The 18,873-nt window shown below is 52.7% G+C and overlaps 2 protein-coding genes across 2 annotated transcripts; one reads left to right on the top strand and one right to left on the bottom strand.

Moving 5' to 3' along the window:
- Positions 1-1,444: 1,444 nt before the first annotated feature.
- Pfn3 (profilin 3) lies at positions 1,445-2,029 on the top strand. The gene has a single exon (XM_040756221.1). The coding sequence runs from the start codon at positions 1,560-1,562 to the stop codon at positions 1,971-1,973; it is 414 nt and encodes a 137-aa protein (XP_040612155.1). The 5' UTR covers positions 1,445-1,559; the 3' UTR covers positions 1,974-2,029.
- A 1,920-nt stretch (positions 2,030-3,949) lies between these two features.
- On the bottom strand, positions 3,950-17,680 carry Slc34a1 (solute carrier family 34 member 1). The gene is made up of 12 exons (XM_005078356.4): positions 17,572-17,680; positions 17,291-17,440; positions 17,075-17,203; positions 16,858-17,001; positions 15,220-15,331; positions 14,903-15,098; positions 14,718-14,813; positions 8,905-8,968; positions 8,514-8,681; positions 5,589-5,705; positions 5,120-5,244; positions 3,950-4,469 (listed from the first exon to the last, which is right to left on the bottom strand). Exons 1-12 carry the CDS (start codon positions 17,678-17,680, stop codon positions 3,969-3,971), a joined length of 1,911 nt encoding a protein of 636 aa, XP_005078413.1. The 3' UTR covers positions 3,950-3,968.
- Positions 17,681-18,873: the final 1,193 nt, after the last annotated feature.

Below are 18,873 nucleotides of genomic sequence, written 5' to 3'. Positions count from 1 at the left end.
AGGCTTGCAATCACAGCAGGTTTATGTGGTGCTGGGGGATAGCCCCCAGACTTTGTGTCAGGTACTTGGTCAATTTCACTCAAATGATTGAGCTACACACGTCTTTTTTTAAAATATTTTATTTATTTATTATGTATACAATCTTCAGCATGCCAGTAGAGGGCACCAGATCTCATTCAAGGTGGTTTTGAGCCACCATGTGGTTGCTGGGAATTGAACTCAGGACCTCTGGAAGAACAGTCAGTGCTCTTAACCACTGAGCCATCTCTCCAGCCCCATCTTTTTTTTTTTTAATGTGGGAGCTGTTCCCACTCTCTCTTTTTTGGATACAGTATGGTACCATGTAGCTCTTGGCTGGCCTGGGATTTGCTATGTAGAAGAGGCTAGCCTTGAACTTACAGAGATCCACTTGCCTCTGCCTCCTGAGTGTGTTGCGATGTCTGACTTTTTAAAATTAAGAACATTTTTGTGGTTTGTGTGCGTACAATGTGTTTGTGTGGGTGAGTGTGTCAGTGCTGTGTGGGAGTCAGGGGATAACTTTGTGGAGTCGATTTCTCCTTCTGCCTTTATGTAGGCTCCAGGGGTGAAACTCAGGCTACCAGGCTTACAGGGCAAAGCACCCCTTACCTCCTGAGCCATTTTAAATAATTGAAAGAGATTTGTGTGTGAGGGGTGGTTTTTGAGACAGGGCTCCTCCGTGTAACAGCCTTGGCTGTCCAACCCTTGTAGACCAGGGTGACCTCACCTGCCAATTTCAAGATTTTTAGTTAGGCATTTGTGTGTTTCTGTGGATGTGAGTGCAGGTGCCCAAGGAGACCAGAAGGGGACAGCAGTGAGCTGCTTTACCTCGGTGCTGGGAACTGAACTCTGGTCATCTGTGAAAAGTCCTTTTCTGTTTGTTTTTTGTTGGTGTTTGTTTTTCGAGAGAGGGTTTCTTTATGTAGCCCTAGCCATCCTGGAACTCGCTTTTGTAGACAAGGATGACTCCAAACTCACAGAGATCCACCTGCCTCAGCCTGGGATTAAAGTCCTGGGATTATGGGAGGCAGAGGCTAGCCTAGACTGTTTCAAGAGAAACACTGTCACGCAAAAACAAACAAAAAAGTGCTGAGATTAAAGGCGCGTGCACCACTACGCCTAGTTCTTTTTTTTTTCAGTTCAGTGTGTGTGTGTGTGTGTGTGTGTGTGTGTGTGTGTGTGTGTGTGTGTGTGTGTTTTCCCAGGGAAGCCAGAGTTGTCAGAGAGGGAGTTACAGACTTTTTATGCCAATAGAGGTGTTGCTGGGACCCGAACTCAGGTCCCCTGTAAAAGAGGTCAGTGCAGCCCCTCACTCATCTTCTCCCGCTTCCCCCTACATGCTCCTTTTAGAACCGCGCTCCCCGCTCCACCCTCACACTCCCCACCTAGACAGAGGTTCTGTGACGTTTGCCTCACGTCACAGCCCGCCGTGCGTGCGAACTTCCCGGAGCAGAGCAGGCGTTCCTAGCTCTCAGAGCAGAGGGCCACCCCGTCGAGCGCGAGCGCGAGCGCAAGGTACAGGTGCGGACTCTCAGCGGAGGATGGGTGACTGGAAGGGCTATATCAGTGCTGTGCTGCGGGACCAGCGCATCGACGATGTGGCCATCGTGGGCCACTCGGACAATCGCTGCGTGTGGGCATCGCGGCCCGGGGGTCTGCTGGCGGCCATCTCCCCGCAGGAGGTGGGTGTGCTCACCGGGCCGGACCGGCACACCTTTCTGCAGACCGGTCTGAGCGTGGCAGGTCGCCGCTGCTGCGTTATCCGCGACTACCTGCTGGCCGAGGGCGACGGAGTACTAGACGCACGCACCAAGGGACTGGACGGGCGAGCGATTTGCGTGGGCCACACGCCGCGGGCTCTCCTGGTGCTCATGGGCAGACGAGGCGTGCATGGAGGCATCCTTAACAAGACAGTGCACGACCTGATTGGCGGGCTGCGGGAGCAGTGCTCCTAGCCGGGCAGTCAGGCCACCCACGGTGGTAGGGGGACCAGAATAAACTGTGAACGGAGCGCGCTGTGGGCTCACCCTCTTTGCGCAAACAAGGAAACTAGTTTATGGGGAGACTCTTGAAGGAAAAAATAATTCTGGTAGGCTTCCAGGCCTCCTGTGCCCTGCCCACTCCTGCTGAGGTAGATGCCTTGGTCTGAGTGCTGTGGTACTTCCCCAGGGCCCTAGAACGTCACAGCTGAGGAAGCACACTTGGGGTAGCAGGCTCTCCGATTTTACCTCAGGAATTCTCCACACATGTAGGCATAGCAACGACGGGAGTCTTTTCCACCCCCTCCCTCCCCAGCACACACCAGTCAACAGCAGTCAAGGTCTGTGGGGTTTCAGAATGGAGGTTAAGTGCCCCTCAGGATGCTGTCAATCACCTCCTGGATACCCGCTCAAATCTTCAGATACTCAAGTTTCTCGTGCAAAATGACAGTGTTTCCAAAAGACCTACCTGCAGCCCCCTGGTGTGTGATCTCCAGGTGACAAACACCTAATAGAATGTAAAAGCCAGCTACTGTGTTCTACAGGTAAGGAATACTTAATTTTTTTAATGCCCTTGTATGATCGGTGCAGATGGAACTTTAACATTTTTCTATCAACGGTTGGCACAGCTGGCAGAGGTAAAGCCCTCGTACACGGAGGGCTAGCTCTATTTCTGCCCGTTCACTTGAAGCAAGAGTTGTGAGTAGCTGACAGGATGTAGCTGGCTAGTCCCAGAACAGCTCTACATCCCCAGGCATCTCCGACCCCATCACACACAGAGGGGGGCCACAGACTCTTCAGAGCCTCCATAGAAACCCTCAGACTTCAGGGAAGAGATGCGGCAGTCATGTGCCCCCCCGACCCCCCCCCGTTAACCGTCACTCTGCCAGCCTCAGCTCCAGGGCAGCGCTTTGTGGACAAGGCAAAGCTCAGATCTGTTTAGGACAGAGGCTGGAGGGAGGAGCCGTTCTCTCTCCGCCCTCTGTGAGTAGGGCAAGGCCTCCATTGCCCACAGCTACCACACAGCCCCGTTTTCCAGTGGCCCCAACAGGCCTCCACTGGTCACTTATTCTGGAGCACCCGTCTCAGGGAGAATGAAACGTGGGGGTTGAAGTTGCATGGCTTTACAAGTCAAGGGATACCAGGGTGTGGAGGTGCCAATTCACCTCAGGGGCGGCTCCCAGTCTGGAGGGATTTGTGGGAGCTGTGATTATGGACTGGGCTCACAAAGGCAGGGCCAGGCAGACGCTAAGCATGCAGGGCTGAAGGCCGTTAGTCCAGTGAGCGTTTGAGGGAGGGTGGCGTTGCAAAAGTATTCCCAAGTAATGAGAGTTTATTCCTTTCTGGTTTTCATCAAGAAGGGTTGGGCAAAGGTTTCATAACTGTGGTGCTGGAACCCTCGGTGAGGACGAGGAAAATGGCATTGGGAACGAAGGTGGCAGAGAGGGGTGAGAATTCAGTCAGCGACCCGGACGCTCCCCTCTGAGCACCAGCAAACAACCACATGGTCACTGATGCAGACACACCTTCCCGCCACAGTAATCGCGTGTGCACAAGGACACAAGCTCGGGTCTCGCTTCGGGTTTGTATCTACAAACAACCAAACTTGGGACCAGACAGCCTGCACCTTGTATGCAGTCTCGTGTGTATACATACAGTATATGTGTAGCTTTGTCCGTGCACAGGCATGGGTTGACACACAATGCATACACACGGGCTATACCTGACTGATGGTCACACCTGACGTGTACGTGTGCATACTGCTCTTAATTGCAAAAGCCCACATCAGTGTGGTCCGAGTGTGGACGGGTACCCAAGGGTGGCACAGCATCGAGAACCTCAGATGATGTGCATTTACACGCACACACACGCGTGCGCAGCACGGGCGCACGCGCGCGCGCGCGCACGCGCACACACACACACACATACTCCTCTGCCCTTCGGCTGTGGGCTCCATAAAAATACCGTTCCCTAGAGACGGGTGGCATTGTGAGTAGGCAGGGCCAGGTGGGGGGAGGGCGTGGCTGGGGGGAGCTCCTCCAGGAAGACTCTAGGGGGAAGCTGGGGCGAGCGGGGCTCAGGCCTGGCGCAGCACAAGGTGGCTCGTGTGATAAGGCCGTCCAGGGGTTGCAGAGAGTGCATCCAGTGGGGCAGGAAGTCCCATGTCTGCAGCCACGGGGGTAGGTGTCCAGGACTCCGGTTCTGCAGGACATTAACAAGCACCACAAAGGCCAGCAGGGCCCCAAAGGGTGCGCCCACGCCCACCATAGCCTGCCAGCCCGCCATGGAAATGCCAAACACCAGCGAGGGCAAAAGCAGGAAGCACACCAGCAGGTACAGGACGGCGAACCAGCGGTACTTGGCGGTGCGTTTGCCCAGTGCCTTGGCCATGCGGATGGGCAGGCGCGTGCAGGGCAGTGGGTACCACAGCAGGATGCCCGAGATGTTGAAGAAGAAGTGGCAGAGGGCAATCTGCAGAGGAGGATGCAGGGGCTGGGTTAGGGTGCGCTCCCACGTGCACCGGACAGAGGCCCCACATGCTCAGGGTAGCAGGAGAAAACCTGCGGGCCCATCGCTCCAGATCACGCCAGACTGGTTATTCAAATACTGTGTGCGAGCGGTGGTGGCGCATGCCTTTAATCCCAACACTCGAGGCAGGCGGATCTCTGTGAGTTTGAGGCTAGCCAGGTCTACAGAGTGAGTTCCAGGACAGCCTCCAAAAAACACAGAGAAACCCTGTCTTGAAAAACAACAACAACAAAAACCAAACAAAAACAAAACAATACAGAGAAACCCTGTCTCGAAAAACCATAAAAAAGCACTTGGGAGGCAGAGACAGGTGGATCTCTGTGAGTTCGAGGCCAGCCTGGTCTACAAGAGCTAGTTCCAGGACAGCCTCCAAAGCCACAGAGAAACCCTGTCTCGAAACCCCCCCCCAAAAAAGAAAAACCATAAAAAAAGATCCCTGAGAGAGGAATTAAGTCTACTTTGTCTGGAATGGTTCCCAGTGAGGAGTGGGTGGCCTTAGCAGGCAACTGGTGTTGGCTGTATGTTGTCACATCCTCCACTGGGCCTGCACCCCAGCCCTCTAAGGCCACCGACAGCCCTCTCTCCCCACGTACCTGAAAGGAGCTGGACAGCTTCTCCTTGGGGCTGGCCAGTGCTGCCAGGATGGCTGTTGTGGTAGTGCCAATGTTGGAGCCCAGTGTGAGAGGGTAGGCACGCTCAATACTGATCACACCCAGGCCTGGTGGGCAGGAGAGAATATGCCATTCCAGATGTTTACTGAGTGCACACGCACAGCCCACCCCCTGCTGCCCATTGCTGGAAGAGCACTCACCCCTGCTGCCCATTGCTGGACACGAGCCACACCCCTGCTGCCCATTGTTGAACATGAGCCACCCCCCTGCTGCCCATTGCTGGACATGAGCCACCCCCCTACTGCCCATTGCTGGAAGAGCACTCACCCCTGCTGCCCATTGCTGGACAGAGCCACACCCCTGCTGCCCATTGCTGGACAGAGCCACACCCCTGCTGCCCATTGCTGGACATGAGCCACCCCCTGCTGCCCTTTGCTGGACGAGCACTCACCGATGAGTGGGGTGATGGCTGAGGTAAACACCGAGCTACTCTGGACAACAAAGGTCATGCTGGCGCCCACGACCATGGCAAAGTAGCCTGTGACCCAGGTGAAGGGGGCCGGAAAGTCTGAAAGGACCCCAAATCCACGGGAAGCCATGTTAGTGAGAGGTCTTGAGAGAGCAGGGGCTTGCCCTTCGAGGACCTCCTTAGGAAGTAGTTGCCCTGGAAGAGTCTGGCTGGTCCCCTGCTGGCCCTTAACAGCTTTGTTTGCCTGGCTTGCTCTGGTGGTCAACGCACTTCCTCACTTGGGCTGTAACTCTTGTGTTCCGTTGCGCTAGCTGTGCTCTGCCCACCACGCTCCAGTATCTGAATCCACGGGGAGCAGGTCAAGGATGCCCACGGACACCGACATCTAAGCGTGCTTCTTGTAACAGTGAAGCCTTCGCCTAGAGCCAGTGCTCATGCTGCAGCGTGACTTAAGTCACATCTGGATGATTTACCTAATGTAAGTCACATCTGGATGACTTATCATATCTAAGTCAAGGCTGTGACTCCGAGGTGGCTGAGCAGAAAGAGACTTCTGCTGCTAAGCCTCACGACCTGAGTTCAATCCTTGGGATCTACATGGAGAGAGCCAACTCAAGCAAGTAGTCATGTGACCGTCACATGTGCTGTGGTGTGCACATGTGCACACACCCAAACGGAATAAAGTGATTTTATATATTAGTGACGAACATTAATTTCAACACTCAGAAGTCACAGGCAGGTGGATTTCTATAAGTTTAAGGTCTGCCTGGTCTATATAGCGAGTTTCATACCAGCCAGGGCTGCATTGTGAGACTCTGCCTCAAAAAACCAAAACAAGGAAACAAACATTGTAAAAGCATAAATATTTGAGCTGGGCGTTGGTGGCACACACTTTTAATCCCAGCACTCGGGAGGCAGAGGCAGGAGGATCTTTGTGAGTTCAAGACCAGCCTGGTCTACAAAGCAGTGCCATGATAGGTTCCAAAGCTACACAGAGAAACCCTGTCTCAGAAAAACAAACAAAAAAGCAGGAAATATTTGTTACGCTGTATTGTTCCAGACAAATGAGAAAATTCTGCTTCAAGACAGATGCACTTACTTGTCTGAAATGCTTTTGATTCACGACTGACTGAATCTGCAGATCAGGGTCCCACAGATGAAGAATGTCAACTATTTCACCCTTCAGGTTCACCTCCTTGCTAGAAAGCCCTTCCTGACCTCCCTTGCTTTTCCTACTCCCAAGACTCTCTTATTATCAGTGTTGGGGTTAGACCCCAAGCCTCCATTGCTGGGCAAATGCTTCATCATTGAGCAACATTCTTACCCTCTGTCTACTGTTTGTTTCCTGTGGAGGGCTTTGGGAGGAGGTAGCAGTGAAAGCTCCCCTGTATAGTCCAGGCTCTCCTCAGACTCTCATCAATCCTCCTGCCTCAGCCTTCAGAGCGCAGGGGCCACAGTTACTAGCCATCACATCTGGCTTTCATCCATTTATTTTGTTTCTCTGTGTGTGGAAGCCAGAGGTCAGTTTGGGTGTCTTTATCTCTCTCCATCTTATTTTTTTGAGACAAGGTCTCTCACTCAGCCTAGATCTCATCAAATGGCTTGACCTGCTGGCCAACCATACAGGGTTCCCCTGCCTGATAGCACTCGTGGTACAGGCATCACCCCACTTCTGACTTTTTATGTGGGCTATGGGCGTCCAACTCAGGCTCTCAGGCTTGAAGACAAGCATAGCGCCAATAGAGCCGCGTCTCTAGCCCTCCTCCAAGTTTATTTTGGTAGAGCTTTGTGAATCATGTTTTTGTTTTTGTTTTTTGTTGCTTTTTTTTGTTTTTTGTTTTTTTCGAGACAGGTTTTCTCTGTATTGTTTTGGAGGCTATTTTGGTCTACAGGTCAAGTTCCAAAATAACCAAGGCTACATAAAGAACATTGTCTGGGGAAAAATTATTATTTTGTTTGTTTAGACAAGTTCTTTCTATAGAGCCTAAGCTAGCCTCAAAATCCTTCTGCCTATACTTCTCGAGTGCTGGAACGACAGGTATGTGCTACCACAACTGGCCCCTTCGTCCACATTTGACTCCTCGCTCAACTCAAGTGCCCCTCCTCAGAGAGACCTCTGACCATCCACAGGAACAGCCTCTTCTGTATTCCGTCCTGCTGCCATCTTTCTGTCTCCTTGGCAATCACCTTGCCCCAGCTTCAAATTTATTCCTTCCTTTCCTCGTCTACTGGGAATAAAGTGAGGGTCTCCCTGAGGAAGACCCAGGTAGACGCAAGGTTTGGTTGGTACCCGAAATGATGGGCCCACCCAGGTGGGCCGATAGAGATAACAGCTACTTAACTCTATGGCATTGTCACTATTTGGGACACAGCCCAGCACGGCCCCGTTGCCTGGTTCTATGAGGAAATCACAATTCTGGGATCCTGGGGTCAGGATCCATCTATTTGCCTGGTTCCTGTATTCTGTGTCACACAGTAAGGGCTTAGTGTCCATTTGTCAGTTAAACAGAGGCTTTTTTTTTTTACCTAGACATGGTCATGCATAGATGTAATCCTAGCACTTGAGAAGTCAAAGCAAGAACGTCAGAAGTCCTTGGCTGGTCTAGGTCATATAGCAAGGTCTAGGACATCATGGGCTGCATGAGACCATGCCTTACAAAAATCCAGACCAAATGAAAACTAAACAGTGGCTTCTAAGACTGCCCATCGGCTGGGGCACACAACTACCAGCCACAGTCCCAGCTTTGTGACTGTCCGCATCTCAGGAGCCTCCGAGACGACCTGGTCCTACCCTTCCTGACTCACATAGGGGAAACGGAGGCTCACAGATAACAGGGGTGGATTTAACAACTCCCGAAAGGGCTCATCTGCGCCCCGCATAGACCTGCAGCCTTCCCCTCGGCTCACCCGTATTGATGACTTTCTGGATGACATTGGCCACTTGACCCTTGAGCAGAGAGTTGAGCATCTTAACAAGGAGAATCAGACAACTGCACAGAACCACCAGCGAGCCAGCCAGTAGAATGAGCCCCACGGCCAAGTCAGGCAGTCCCGTGTCCACGAAGAGATGGTTGCCTGAAAGAGTAGCATCAGGATGCTGAGGGTTCACTGCCACACCCTGCTTCCCAGCTTTGCCACCCCATGTGGCTGCAAGCCTGGCTCCTACATCAACTTCCTTCAGCCTCCACAGCAGCGACTGACCTAAGCCCAGAAGTCAGCTGTCTTTCCTGGAGCTGGACACAGCAGTAGCCAGCCCGGGGATGGCTCCCTGTGCTCCTCCCATGTTGTAGGTACTTACATTTCTCCATGGTGGTATTTGCAAGACTGATGTTGGCCTCTATCCTGGACATCAATGTGGGAGCCTAAATTCAGAGGAAGGTGACTTAGAGAATCTTAGCAGAGCTAAGGAGGAGGTTTGGGAGCAATGGGAGCTGTGGAGAGGCTCTTGGGCTCTGGGATTGTGAACATGCTGCTTGCCAGCTCTGAGCCCATCTCCTCTGGAAAAAAAAGATGACACTGAAATCCTTACCGCCCCAGAACGTGGCCTTGTATATATATATATTCTACCCATCACTCCCCTGACCTGGCAACCCCCGGGACCGGGGGGACCCCCAGTCACCAGACTAGGAGCTTCTTGCTTGGTTCCCCACCTCTCCGTGACATCTATAACCCTTGTTCTGAAAGCCCTTCTCTCCCTCTCCCCATCTCTCCTTACCAGATCCTTTCTCAACGCCTTCTTCCTGAGTACCTGCCCCGTGATCCCCTAAAGGTCACTCAGCCCAAGATCCATTCTGCCCTGGCTCAATTCCTTGTCCTTGGGAAGTTCCAAGTGGAAGAAGGGTGGGCGACCGCAGAGGGTATAGCAGAGGGTCTGTCTGGTAAATCCCCCAGATACAGGGAACAAAAGATCAGGCAGGTGACGTGAGTTATGACCCAAGCCGCACATGAAGACCGTGGGTCACAGAGATGGATCTCAGTGTGGCCCAGCTGCTAGTTCTATAGGAGAAACCATAATTCTGGGGCCTTAGGTAAAGTCCTTCAACCTCTATGCATGCCGTAGCTATCCTGAGATTTTTTTCCCCAGTACTGTGGACTGAGCATACACGCTCACAAATATTAGGCAGAAATCCCACCACCGAGTTACACCCCGAGTTCTCCTTTCATTTTTTCCCTCTCGTTTCATATTTTATCTTGAGACAGGGCCTCACTGAATTGTCCAGGTAGGCCTTGGGTTTGCCATCCTCCTGCCTCAGCCTCCCAAGTACTTGGAATTCACAGGCCTGTGTCTCTAGGACTACAGAGCACATTTACAAGCTCTAGGAAGCAGAGTTCCCTGGCCAGCAGAAGTGTCCATCCCTTCAGTCTTTCGATTGTCAGTCTGTAGCTTCATTAGAAACCCAAATTCCTTTCTTCTCTAGCTGGTGCCCGGGATCTATGCAACTGGGCAGGAGGAAACAGAGTAGGCGTGGCTGTGGAGAAGCTAAGGGTGGGGTTCAAGCGGGGTGCTGATAACGTGATGCTATAGCTTCTTTAGGTTCTGTTCCCAACCATGTGCATGTGGAGAATGTATGCCAGGCTGGGGCTCAAGACAGTGGTACAGCCCTCGTCTGCACGAGCAGCACCCCAAACAAGCAAAACAAAACCCCTGCTGTGACGCTGTTTCTGGCAGCTGGTTGGCGAGATTCGTGCATTAGTGAGCTATGCCAGCTTGGGCAGAGCAAAGCATGCGCTCAGCTGTTATTCCCACATCACTAAATCTAGGCCTCGGGCCATCGAGCCTGGAGCCCTGAACTCTAGGCAAGAACGTAGGATGAAATCATCTGATAGGACAGAAATCCAGATGGGCACTTGGGAAGCTAAGGCAGGGGGATTGCCATGAGTTTAAGGCCAGCTCATACTAGAGTGAGATCTTGTCTCAAGAGTAAAACAAAACTAGAAACAAAAGCTAGGCTAATGGAGAGAGGGTGACTATCTGCCTGGTAAGAGAGAGAAGAGGGTTTAGTCAGGGAAAGCCAGGTGTTTGCCGAGTGCCAAATCCTGTTTCTTTTTTGGTTTGTTTGTTTGTTTTTTTTTGTTTTTTGTTTTTCAAGACAGAGTTTCTCTGTATTGTTTTGGAAGTTGTCCTAGAACTCACTCTGTAGACCAGGCTGGTCTAGAACTCACAGAGACCCGCCTGCCTCTGCCTCCCGAGTGCCAAGTCCTGCTTTTTATATCATCTATCTGGGGCTGGTCAAGACTGCCTCTTAGCCTGTTTACATGGATGGGGGCTGGAGAGATGGCTCAGCTGTTAAGAGCACTGCCTGCTCTTAGAGGACACAGGTTCAATTCCCAGCACCCACACTGCTGCTCACAGCTGTCTGTAACTCCAGTTCCAGGGGATCTGACGCCCTCACACAGACATACACACGGGCAAAACACCAATGGACATAAAAATAAATAAATATTTGGGAAAAATGAATTGGAATATTAAAATGTAAAGGTCAAAGGAGAGAAGATGCACCAACTCCTCACCTCGGGGTCTGTCCTGCCACAGCTTCCAGGTAAGGGACCGATCGTCTCTCTTCCTGACTTCCTGGGCACCCCACATGGAATGTGACTAACCTCTTAGATCGTGACCAGTGACTCCTGTACACATGCCTGTGGATACTGGCGCTTTGGGGAAGGAACTTGGTGGACCTTCCGGGAGGTCCCCAGCCAGACTGCTGGGGAGCAGAGATCTCCTGAAATGTGTGTGTGTGTGTGTGTGTGTGTGTGTGTGTGTGTGTGTGTGTGTGTGCCTCACTGGCTTTCTCTGAGCTGCGTGTGGGGGCCTCCTAGGGAGGGGACTTGTGGGTCATATAGAGGTCAGAGGAGGAGTTTGGCATAGGTCCCACCTTAGGGGCAGGACAAGGCTGAGGGCTGATATCTGGAGTGTACTTTGCATTTTTGGTGCTGGAGACTGAACCCTGAACCCAGACCTCATACACACTAATCCCGTACTCCATCACCGAGCTGTGCTCTCTGTCCTCCTCCAGGGGTCTGGAACCTTGGCTTTTCTTCCTGGGGTTGTGTGGCCTTAACTGTGCCCAGAAGGGGAGCCAGGGTCCCTAAAGTGCAGGAGGGGAATGTAGAGACAGTAGGGGTGACAGAGAGGGGTCCACCGTAAAGCCAAGACAGGAAGGAACTGAGGGGAGAGACAACACCCCCCGGGGGGAACTGTGGCTTAGTTACTGCAGCTCAGAGGCCTAGATCTGGGCGCTCCCAAGGTGCGTCCATCCTCTCTGGGACAGAGCGGAGGACAGAAACGGAGTGGGGTGGAGACACTGAAGGGAAAATGGAACAAATGACCTTCCTCGGCTCACACTGTGGCTGAGCCACGCCCATCCATGTGCCACGGAGCCATAGTAAGCTCTCTGGGCTTGGACTGTCTCCACAACGTGAAGTCTCTAACGCTCTTCTTTTCCCCACGGGCGAGCTGGAAGCGTCTTGGAGAGTCAGCATTTAGAAGCCTGCAGGGACACTCTAGACTGAGACACTTCTGGGAACTGGAGGACATGGCAACGTTCACAGAGGACTGCGGTACTCTAAGAGTCCTCCCTCAGGAGAGAACGCAGAGGATGTGGATTTGCACAATAGCTTCCCCCGCTGGGGATATGGTAGCTGTGGGGCCTTTGTTCTTTTGGAAACAGGGGCGCTCTGGGCCAGCAGCACCATCTGGTGGCTGAAAGGAGAAGTTCCCAGAGCCTCCCCAGCCCACCAGCCCTAGGTGTCCAGGGTGGTCTGGTGGCTCCCTGGGCAGAAACAGACACAGATGGAGGTACTTTAGGCCAGCATCCGGGGGATGGAGTGCAATGAGGAGTGAGGACCCCATCAGGATGGAGACCTTCCTCCCTCATGGGAACCAGTAATCCAGGAAGCCTGTGTGCGTCTGAGTGAGGCCGTCGTTTCCTCTGTGGAGGGGGGGGGTATTAACACTGCCCCTAGTTGCCCGTCCTCCAAAGACGCTGTTAAAATCAGGCAGGCACAGTTGTCAGTTCACAATGTGACTCACAGAAAGGGAATTTCGAGGACAATGCTAGGTCACTGGGCTCCCATCCTGTCCTGCGTGGCACAAGTCCCCTGGAGACTGGTTTGACCAGCATTCAGTCCCCAGTACGAGTGTTGAAAAAAACGAGGAGAAACTTTGAGGCCGAGGTGAGGGAGGCTAATAAAGGGAGACTCACCAAAGCTCATGCCAAGAACCCTGATGTGGCTGTGCGAGCCACATCCCTGAGGGGACAGGTCCAGAGAGCATTCCAAACCAAGAAACACCACCAGCTGTTACAGAGAAAGGTTTCCTTGCTACCTCGGGGGACCTGAAACAGTACTCTGGCAAGTGACAGCTGGGACAGCAAGGAGCCGGAAGGCAGGCCCATCGAGGGAACACGGCAGTTACTCCATATCGCTGAACCTCAGTTTCCGTTGTGTGAAACGGTCCACCTGGCCGCTCTTGCCCCAGGACTTCAGCGGGTGAAGATGTTCAGAGCACAGGTAGGGACTTGCCCAGGCCAGACATCAGGCCAGGAATCTCACCTTGACCTCTTTTTTTTTTTATCATCAGTATTCGATTCGTCTTCCTCTACTCAGGGTGTGCTTTTTGAGGCTGCAATGACTCACAGAGCTTTCCTGACAGTGCCAGAGAGCTCATGAGAAGGTGGCTCATGCGTCAGGCAGGTCACAAAGCCAGCATCAAAGCGGTCCACGTGGGCTTTTTGTTGTCAAGCTGCCTTGAAGCCTCAGAAGAGCTGGCGCTGTGTGCCACCTGGGTTGCAGCTGAGCTTCACGGGGTGCGCTGGGGTGTTCTCTGTGAGTTCTGGTGTAGAGGTCCAGGAACATCCACCAGCAAGGGGAGGGGAGGTGGGGGATGGACTCAGTGCCTCCGCTGTGTGCTTTGGATTTCCCGTAGCTTTTCTAAGTGGAGTGATTTCTTGAATGTAATAATTAAGGGGAAGCCAATTTGGAAGGTTGCGTTTGGATGAAGCATTTTCCCTTTTATGGCTGAGTAAGAAAGTATGCTAATCGCCTTGCTATTATGCTTTGTACCATAGGCATAATGCCTGATCCATGAATGTCCAACTGATCTGAGCAGTTTTTCATTCTGGGTAGTAGGAGATGCAGAAACAATGCGGAAGGACCAGGGGCATGTGGTTCCTGGTGTAAAGTCCCCTGCCAGCCTGAGTGACTGCTGTCTCTCTCAGGGGCTGCCCAGTGTGACAGCCACTGTTTTGCCCCCCTCAACCCAAATTCCAAGGTCCAAGTTTCTCAACAGGCTTGTAGGTTTTGATTTTCAAGGCAGGGTTTCTCTGTATTGCTTTGGGGGCTATCCTGGAACTCGCTTTGTAGACCAGGCTGGCCTCAAGCTCACAGAGATCCGCCTGCCTCTGCCTCCTGAGTGCTTGGATTAAAGGCGTGCGCTACCAATGCCCGGCTGATGTATATATTCTACGCAGTGGATTTTCTCATCTGTATATACTTTACATTTCTAATAGGTTCACAGGTAGTATTGATACTGTTAATCTAGGAAACAACAGCTCTTTGAAAACCACTGGGCCAAACTGGGGCTGGTGGTGTCGTACACCTTTAATCCCAGCACTCAGGAGGAAGGGACAGGTAGATGGATCTCTGTGAGTTCAAGGCCAGCCTGGTCTACAGAGAGAGTTCCAGGATAGCCAGGGCCACACAATGAAACCTGTCTTGAAAACAAAACAACAACAGCAAAAGAAAAGACAAAAAGAAAGGAAGAGAGAAAGAGAGGGAGGAAGGGATGGAGGGAGGGAGGGAGGGATGGAGGGAGGGAGGGAGGGATGGAGGGAGGGAGGGAGGGATGGAGGGAGGAGGAAGGGAGGAAGCCAGCCACCAGGCCAGATCAGCTAATTATGTGCCAGTGCGAATGTATAGATGACATTTTCTAAAGCAGGGAGTGCAGTTAGGAGGGTTTGCCAATACTTGCCAATGTTTGCCATGGGTGTACACCACAGAACAAGTCCACATTATCGGCTCTTCCTGAGCTAAATGATCTCCAAGGTCTATGGAACGAGCAGGCGATTGTCCAAAGAGAGTGTCGTCTTACCTGGGTTTGGCTCTGGAACTCACCTCTGGTGGGTCCTCGTGGCACCAAATCCGGATGAGACTGTGATTCCTCAGGGACTCATCCCCCGTGGCAATGCTGGTGATGACAGACCTGTCCAGCTGTGAGAGAGGTGACGCAGAGAGGTGAAGGTAGGGCCACGCCCTGCCCCACATCTGCCCACCCCATGCCAGCCAGGTCCTGTCCTCACCTGGATGATTAGTCTTGTGAAGGGCTCTGTGATGACCTTGAGAAGGTCAGGGGCATCTCCGCCACCACGGATGTTGAAGGAGGAAACCACGAGCCCAGTGACATGGTGCAGGTAGCCCGTGGCAACCTCCAGGGGCAGCAGGACCAGAACAGACAGCCAGTTAAAGCAGTCGTGCACTGTGGCCCCTGCAAAAGCCCTGAGCAGGGACACCACATTGTGGCACAGCTGGACTCAAGGTGTCCTCAAGGCGGGTCCTGGCACCCAGTTCTGCCTTCTCCCCAGCAAGCACGAGACCCCACCCTCCTTCCCCAGCTCACCGCCGGAAGTCAGTCCTGTCCCCTGCCTGCATTAGGGCCACAATGGTGTTGGTGACCGAGGTTCCGATGTTGGAGCCCATGATGATCGGAATGGCAGAGCTCACCTCCAACACTGGCGGAAGAGGGGCCTCTCAGATGATTGGGTTGTGGCCGTAAGGCTTTGCCCTAGAATAACTCCTACCAAGCCCATGACTGTGTCCTAGCCCCAGACAACCTTTTCCAAGTTTATTCTTGACTCCCTAACCTCACAGGTCCATGTGTGCATGATCTGTGTAGTTACACGTGTGTGAGCATATCCACAGGTGACAAAGATGAGTGTGCACTGTACAGGGTGGACCCGGGCGTGCTCTTCAGAGTGAACATGTGCTTGGGAGTGCGTTGTGAGAACTCACTCCTTGTGCGATCCACATTCTGTGCTTCTCTCTCTCTCTCTCTCTCTCTCTCTCTCTCTCTCTGTGTCTCTCTTCTCTCTCTCTGTCTCTCTGTCTCTCTCTCTGTGTCTCTGTCTCTGTGTGTGTGTGTGTGTGTGTGTGTGAGTGAGAAGTGTGTAAACTCTGAAGTGGAGACCAGGAGAGCTCAGGTGGCTTTTCCCACCCCCGACTGCATCACCACACAGCAGCATCTCTTGCTGAATCGAGAGCTAGGTGGCAGCTAGAAGCCCCAGCAATTCTGCCCCTGCCCCTGCCCCCAGCACTGGTGTGTGTGCAGCTGTGCTCAGCCTCTCGTGTATATGCAGTTGTGCTCAGCCTCTTATGTGAGCGCTGGAAATTCAAACCCAGACCTTCACACCTGTACCAAGTACTCTCACCCACTGAGACTCCCTAGTCCCGGGTAAAGAAGTCTATTCTTTTTTCTTTAAGAAGATTTATTTATTTATTATGCGTACAGCATTCTGCCTCCATGCATCCCTAAATACCAGAAGAGGGCACCAGATCTCATTATAGATGGCTGTGAGCCACCATGTGGTTGCTGGAACTTGAACTCAGGACCTCTGGAAGAGCAGGAAGTGCTCTTAACTTCTGAGCCACCTCTCCAGCCCCCAGGAGTCTATTCTTGATGTTCTGGGCAGCCTCACCCAAAGGGATGAAAAAGCCTCCAGTGTAAAACTGAAGCTTCCTGGAGAAAGAAAGCTCACCTATGGCCTGCAGGATCGGTTTCTGCCTACACATCCTAGCCTGCCCTTCCAAATTTCTCTCCCTGTAAATGTCAGACTTGCACACCCAGCCACACGATTTCGAAAGTCAAATCTGTGTGATAAATCACATGTGTGTGATTATTTATTCATTTCCTGAGACAGGGTCTCTCTGTGTCTTTCTGGCTGTTCTGGAACTCGCTCTGTGGACCAGGCTGGTCTCGAACCCCCAGAGTTCTGCCTGCCTCTGCCTGCTTGTGATCACTTTCACAGACTGGTTTTCTCTAGCTTCCTGAGTGACTATGTGGCTGAATGGATGTGGGTCTTCCAGGATCTATGCTCCCCCTTTTCACTCTCCCCAGTTTCTGGAACACCCTGGCTCAACCCTTATCCCGCTTTCAAGGACAATACAGGCGAAGATGGAGAGCATCCCCACCCACACTCCACCCTCACGCTGGAGCCTCAGGCCCCTGGGCTCCATCCCTGGCCATGTTGGGACCACTCACAGCCGGAGGAGACCATGCTGACGATGATAGATGTCGAGGTGCTAGAACTCTGCACCAATACTGTCACCAGAATCCCCACCACCAGCCCTGCCACTGGGTTGGACAGGATGGCATTGTCCTTGAAGATATCACCAGCCACCTTCCCTGCAGAACACAAGGCGGCATCATCCGAGGTCCTTCTGGACCCCTCCCCTGACCTCCTCTGCCTGGGCCCTACCTCCTGCTAGCTGGAAGGCAGAGCTGAGCACGTCCAGGGAGCACACAAAGAGGTACAGGAAGCCCAGCATCAGTGGTACCTTGAGGAGCTTTGTGCCAACCTGGTGCAGCTTCTGGGACAGCCTGGGCTCTGGAGGTTTGCAGGCATGAGTACGGTGGGTTAGGGTATGAGGGCAGTGTATGCTCATGTCCTTGCTGCCCCCCCAACCTAGCCCACCTGGCTTTTGCTCCTCTTCCTGGACCAGCTTGGCAGGTAGTTGGTCATGACATTCCAGGACCTCCCCATAGGGACAGCTGTGCTCTGTGAGGGTCACTGGGCTCAGACTGGAGAATGCATAGGTGGATGTCCCTGGAATCCTGTGTAGGACTGAGGAGGAAGGCTGATTAGGAGTTTCCAGAGGTCCCAGGACCCAGGAGATATAGTAGATGGACAGCAGCCTTACCAGGAAATAGGCAACCGAGGGCAAGCAGGACTTAGGGTATGGGAGCAGTACTTACCTTGTGGGCTGGGCACATAAGCAAAGGCTGCCCCACGTACCACGTGTCTCCCACGGACTGGAAGTGGGGAGACAGCCGGTCCTCCCACTCTCTCTCCATAGGACATCATGCTGGGCACCCACAGTGAGTCCTGTGTCAAAAGAGTTTGGAATAGAGCTGGCAGTTGCTGTGTCTGGTGCACCGACATGGCATCTAACCTAGGGTGTGTGAGTCTATCCATCCTTAGACACCTAGAGAAGCACACCGAGGTGCTGGTCACAGCTCTGAGCCGTCACTCATCCACTCAGCAAGGTTTTGTAGCTGTTTTGTTTTGCGCTGCTGGAAATAGAACCAAGACCTCAGCGTAGTAGGCAAGCGCTCCAATGTTGAGCCTCATCCCCAGTCCCAAGCAAGGACTTCCTGACTGGGTAGTATTTCCTAAGTTCTGAGTTAGATGCGGGTACACACTAACTAAAAAAAAAATCCACTGCCCTCGGGATGTTCAACGTCTAGCAAGGAGACAGCTGCACATGATGTAATCTCTCAGTGAATAGAAATGGCCACCAGGGGTTAAGATAAATACAGGTACCACTGTGACCTGAGTGTCCCATGGTAGAGTAGGTGCTCTCTTCTAGCTCAGGGCGGGGATGGAGTGGGGCTAAGCCAGCTGGGCTGGCATTGGGATGTCTCAGGGAGAGGGAGGGAAACACATGGAGCTGGGGTGATGGGCTAGTCTAAGAGCTGGGCTCACCTTGAGGTTCTGAGTCTCAGCTCCTGCTCTCGGCTGCTTGGGGAAGTTAAGGAGCTACAGAAACCCTCTCCTTTATACCCTTGGGTCAAGGGCAAAGTCCCTAGAACGTTAGCTGCCCTCCCTCTGTTCCCCCACCAAATTAACTTTACCCCCAAGATTCCTTCCAGTTAATTGCTAATCTTCAGCTCTGCAGGGGAGTCCATGGTCAGGCTGGCCTCTCTCACTACAACCCAGCCAGGGCACAGGGACATCCTACATGGGACAGAGACCCTGTTGCCACTGGCAGCTTGTTCTTAGGGACTTGAAAGTGATTCTGTGACTCCTGTCCTTTTCCTTCACTTATGGCCTGAAAAGACCCCCCCCAGACGGTGATCCGAATATGTGGTAACCTTGCCATACATCTGGATGTCTGTGCAGCTATCTGTCTTGAGGGGTACGGTTCAAAAGATGGGGAGCCCTAGGAGAGAAGCCCAGTGAAATGCGTATTTGAGCTGTGGAGGATCTATCTACAGGTCTTGATGACGGATCTAGGATGTGACATGAGGGAGTACGGAGCCACTGGCCAGACCAAG

The sequence above is a fragment of the Mesocricetus auratus genome, unplaced genomic scaffold (assembly GCF_017639785.1).
Source record: "Mesocricetus auratus isolate SY011 unplaced genomic scaffold, BCM_Maur_2.0 Super-Scaffold_100013, whole genome shotgun sequence".
Classification (NCBI taxonomy): domain Eukaryota; kingdom Metazoa; phylum Chordata; class Mammalia; order Rodentia; family Cricetidae; genus Mesocricetus; species Mesocricetus auratus.
Note: the sequence above shows the minus strand (reverse complement) of the source record. Positions and strands in the feature narration are given on the sequence as shown.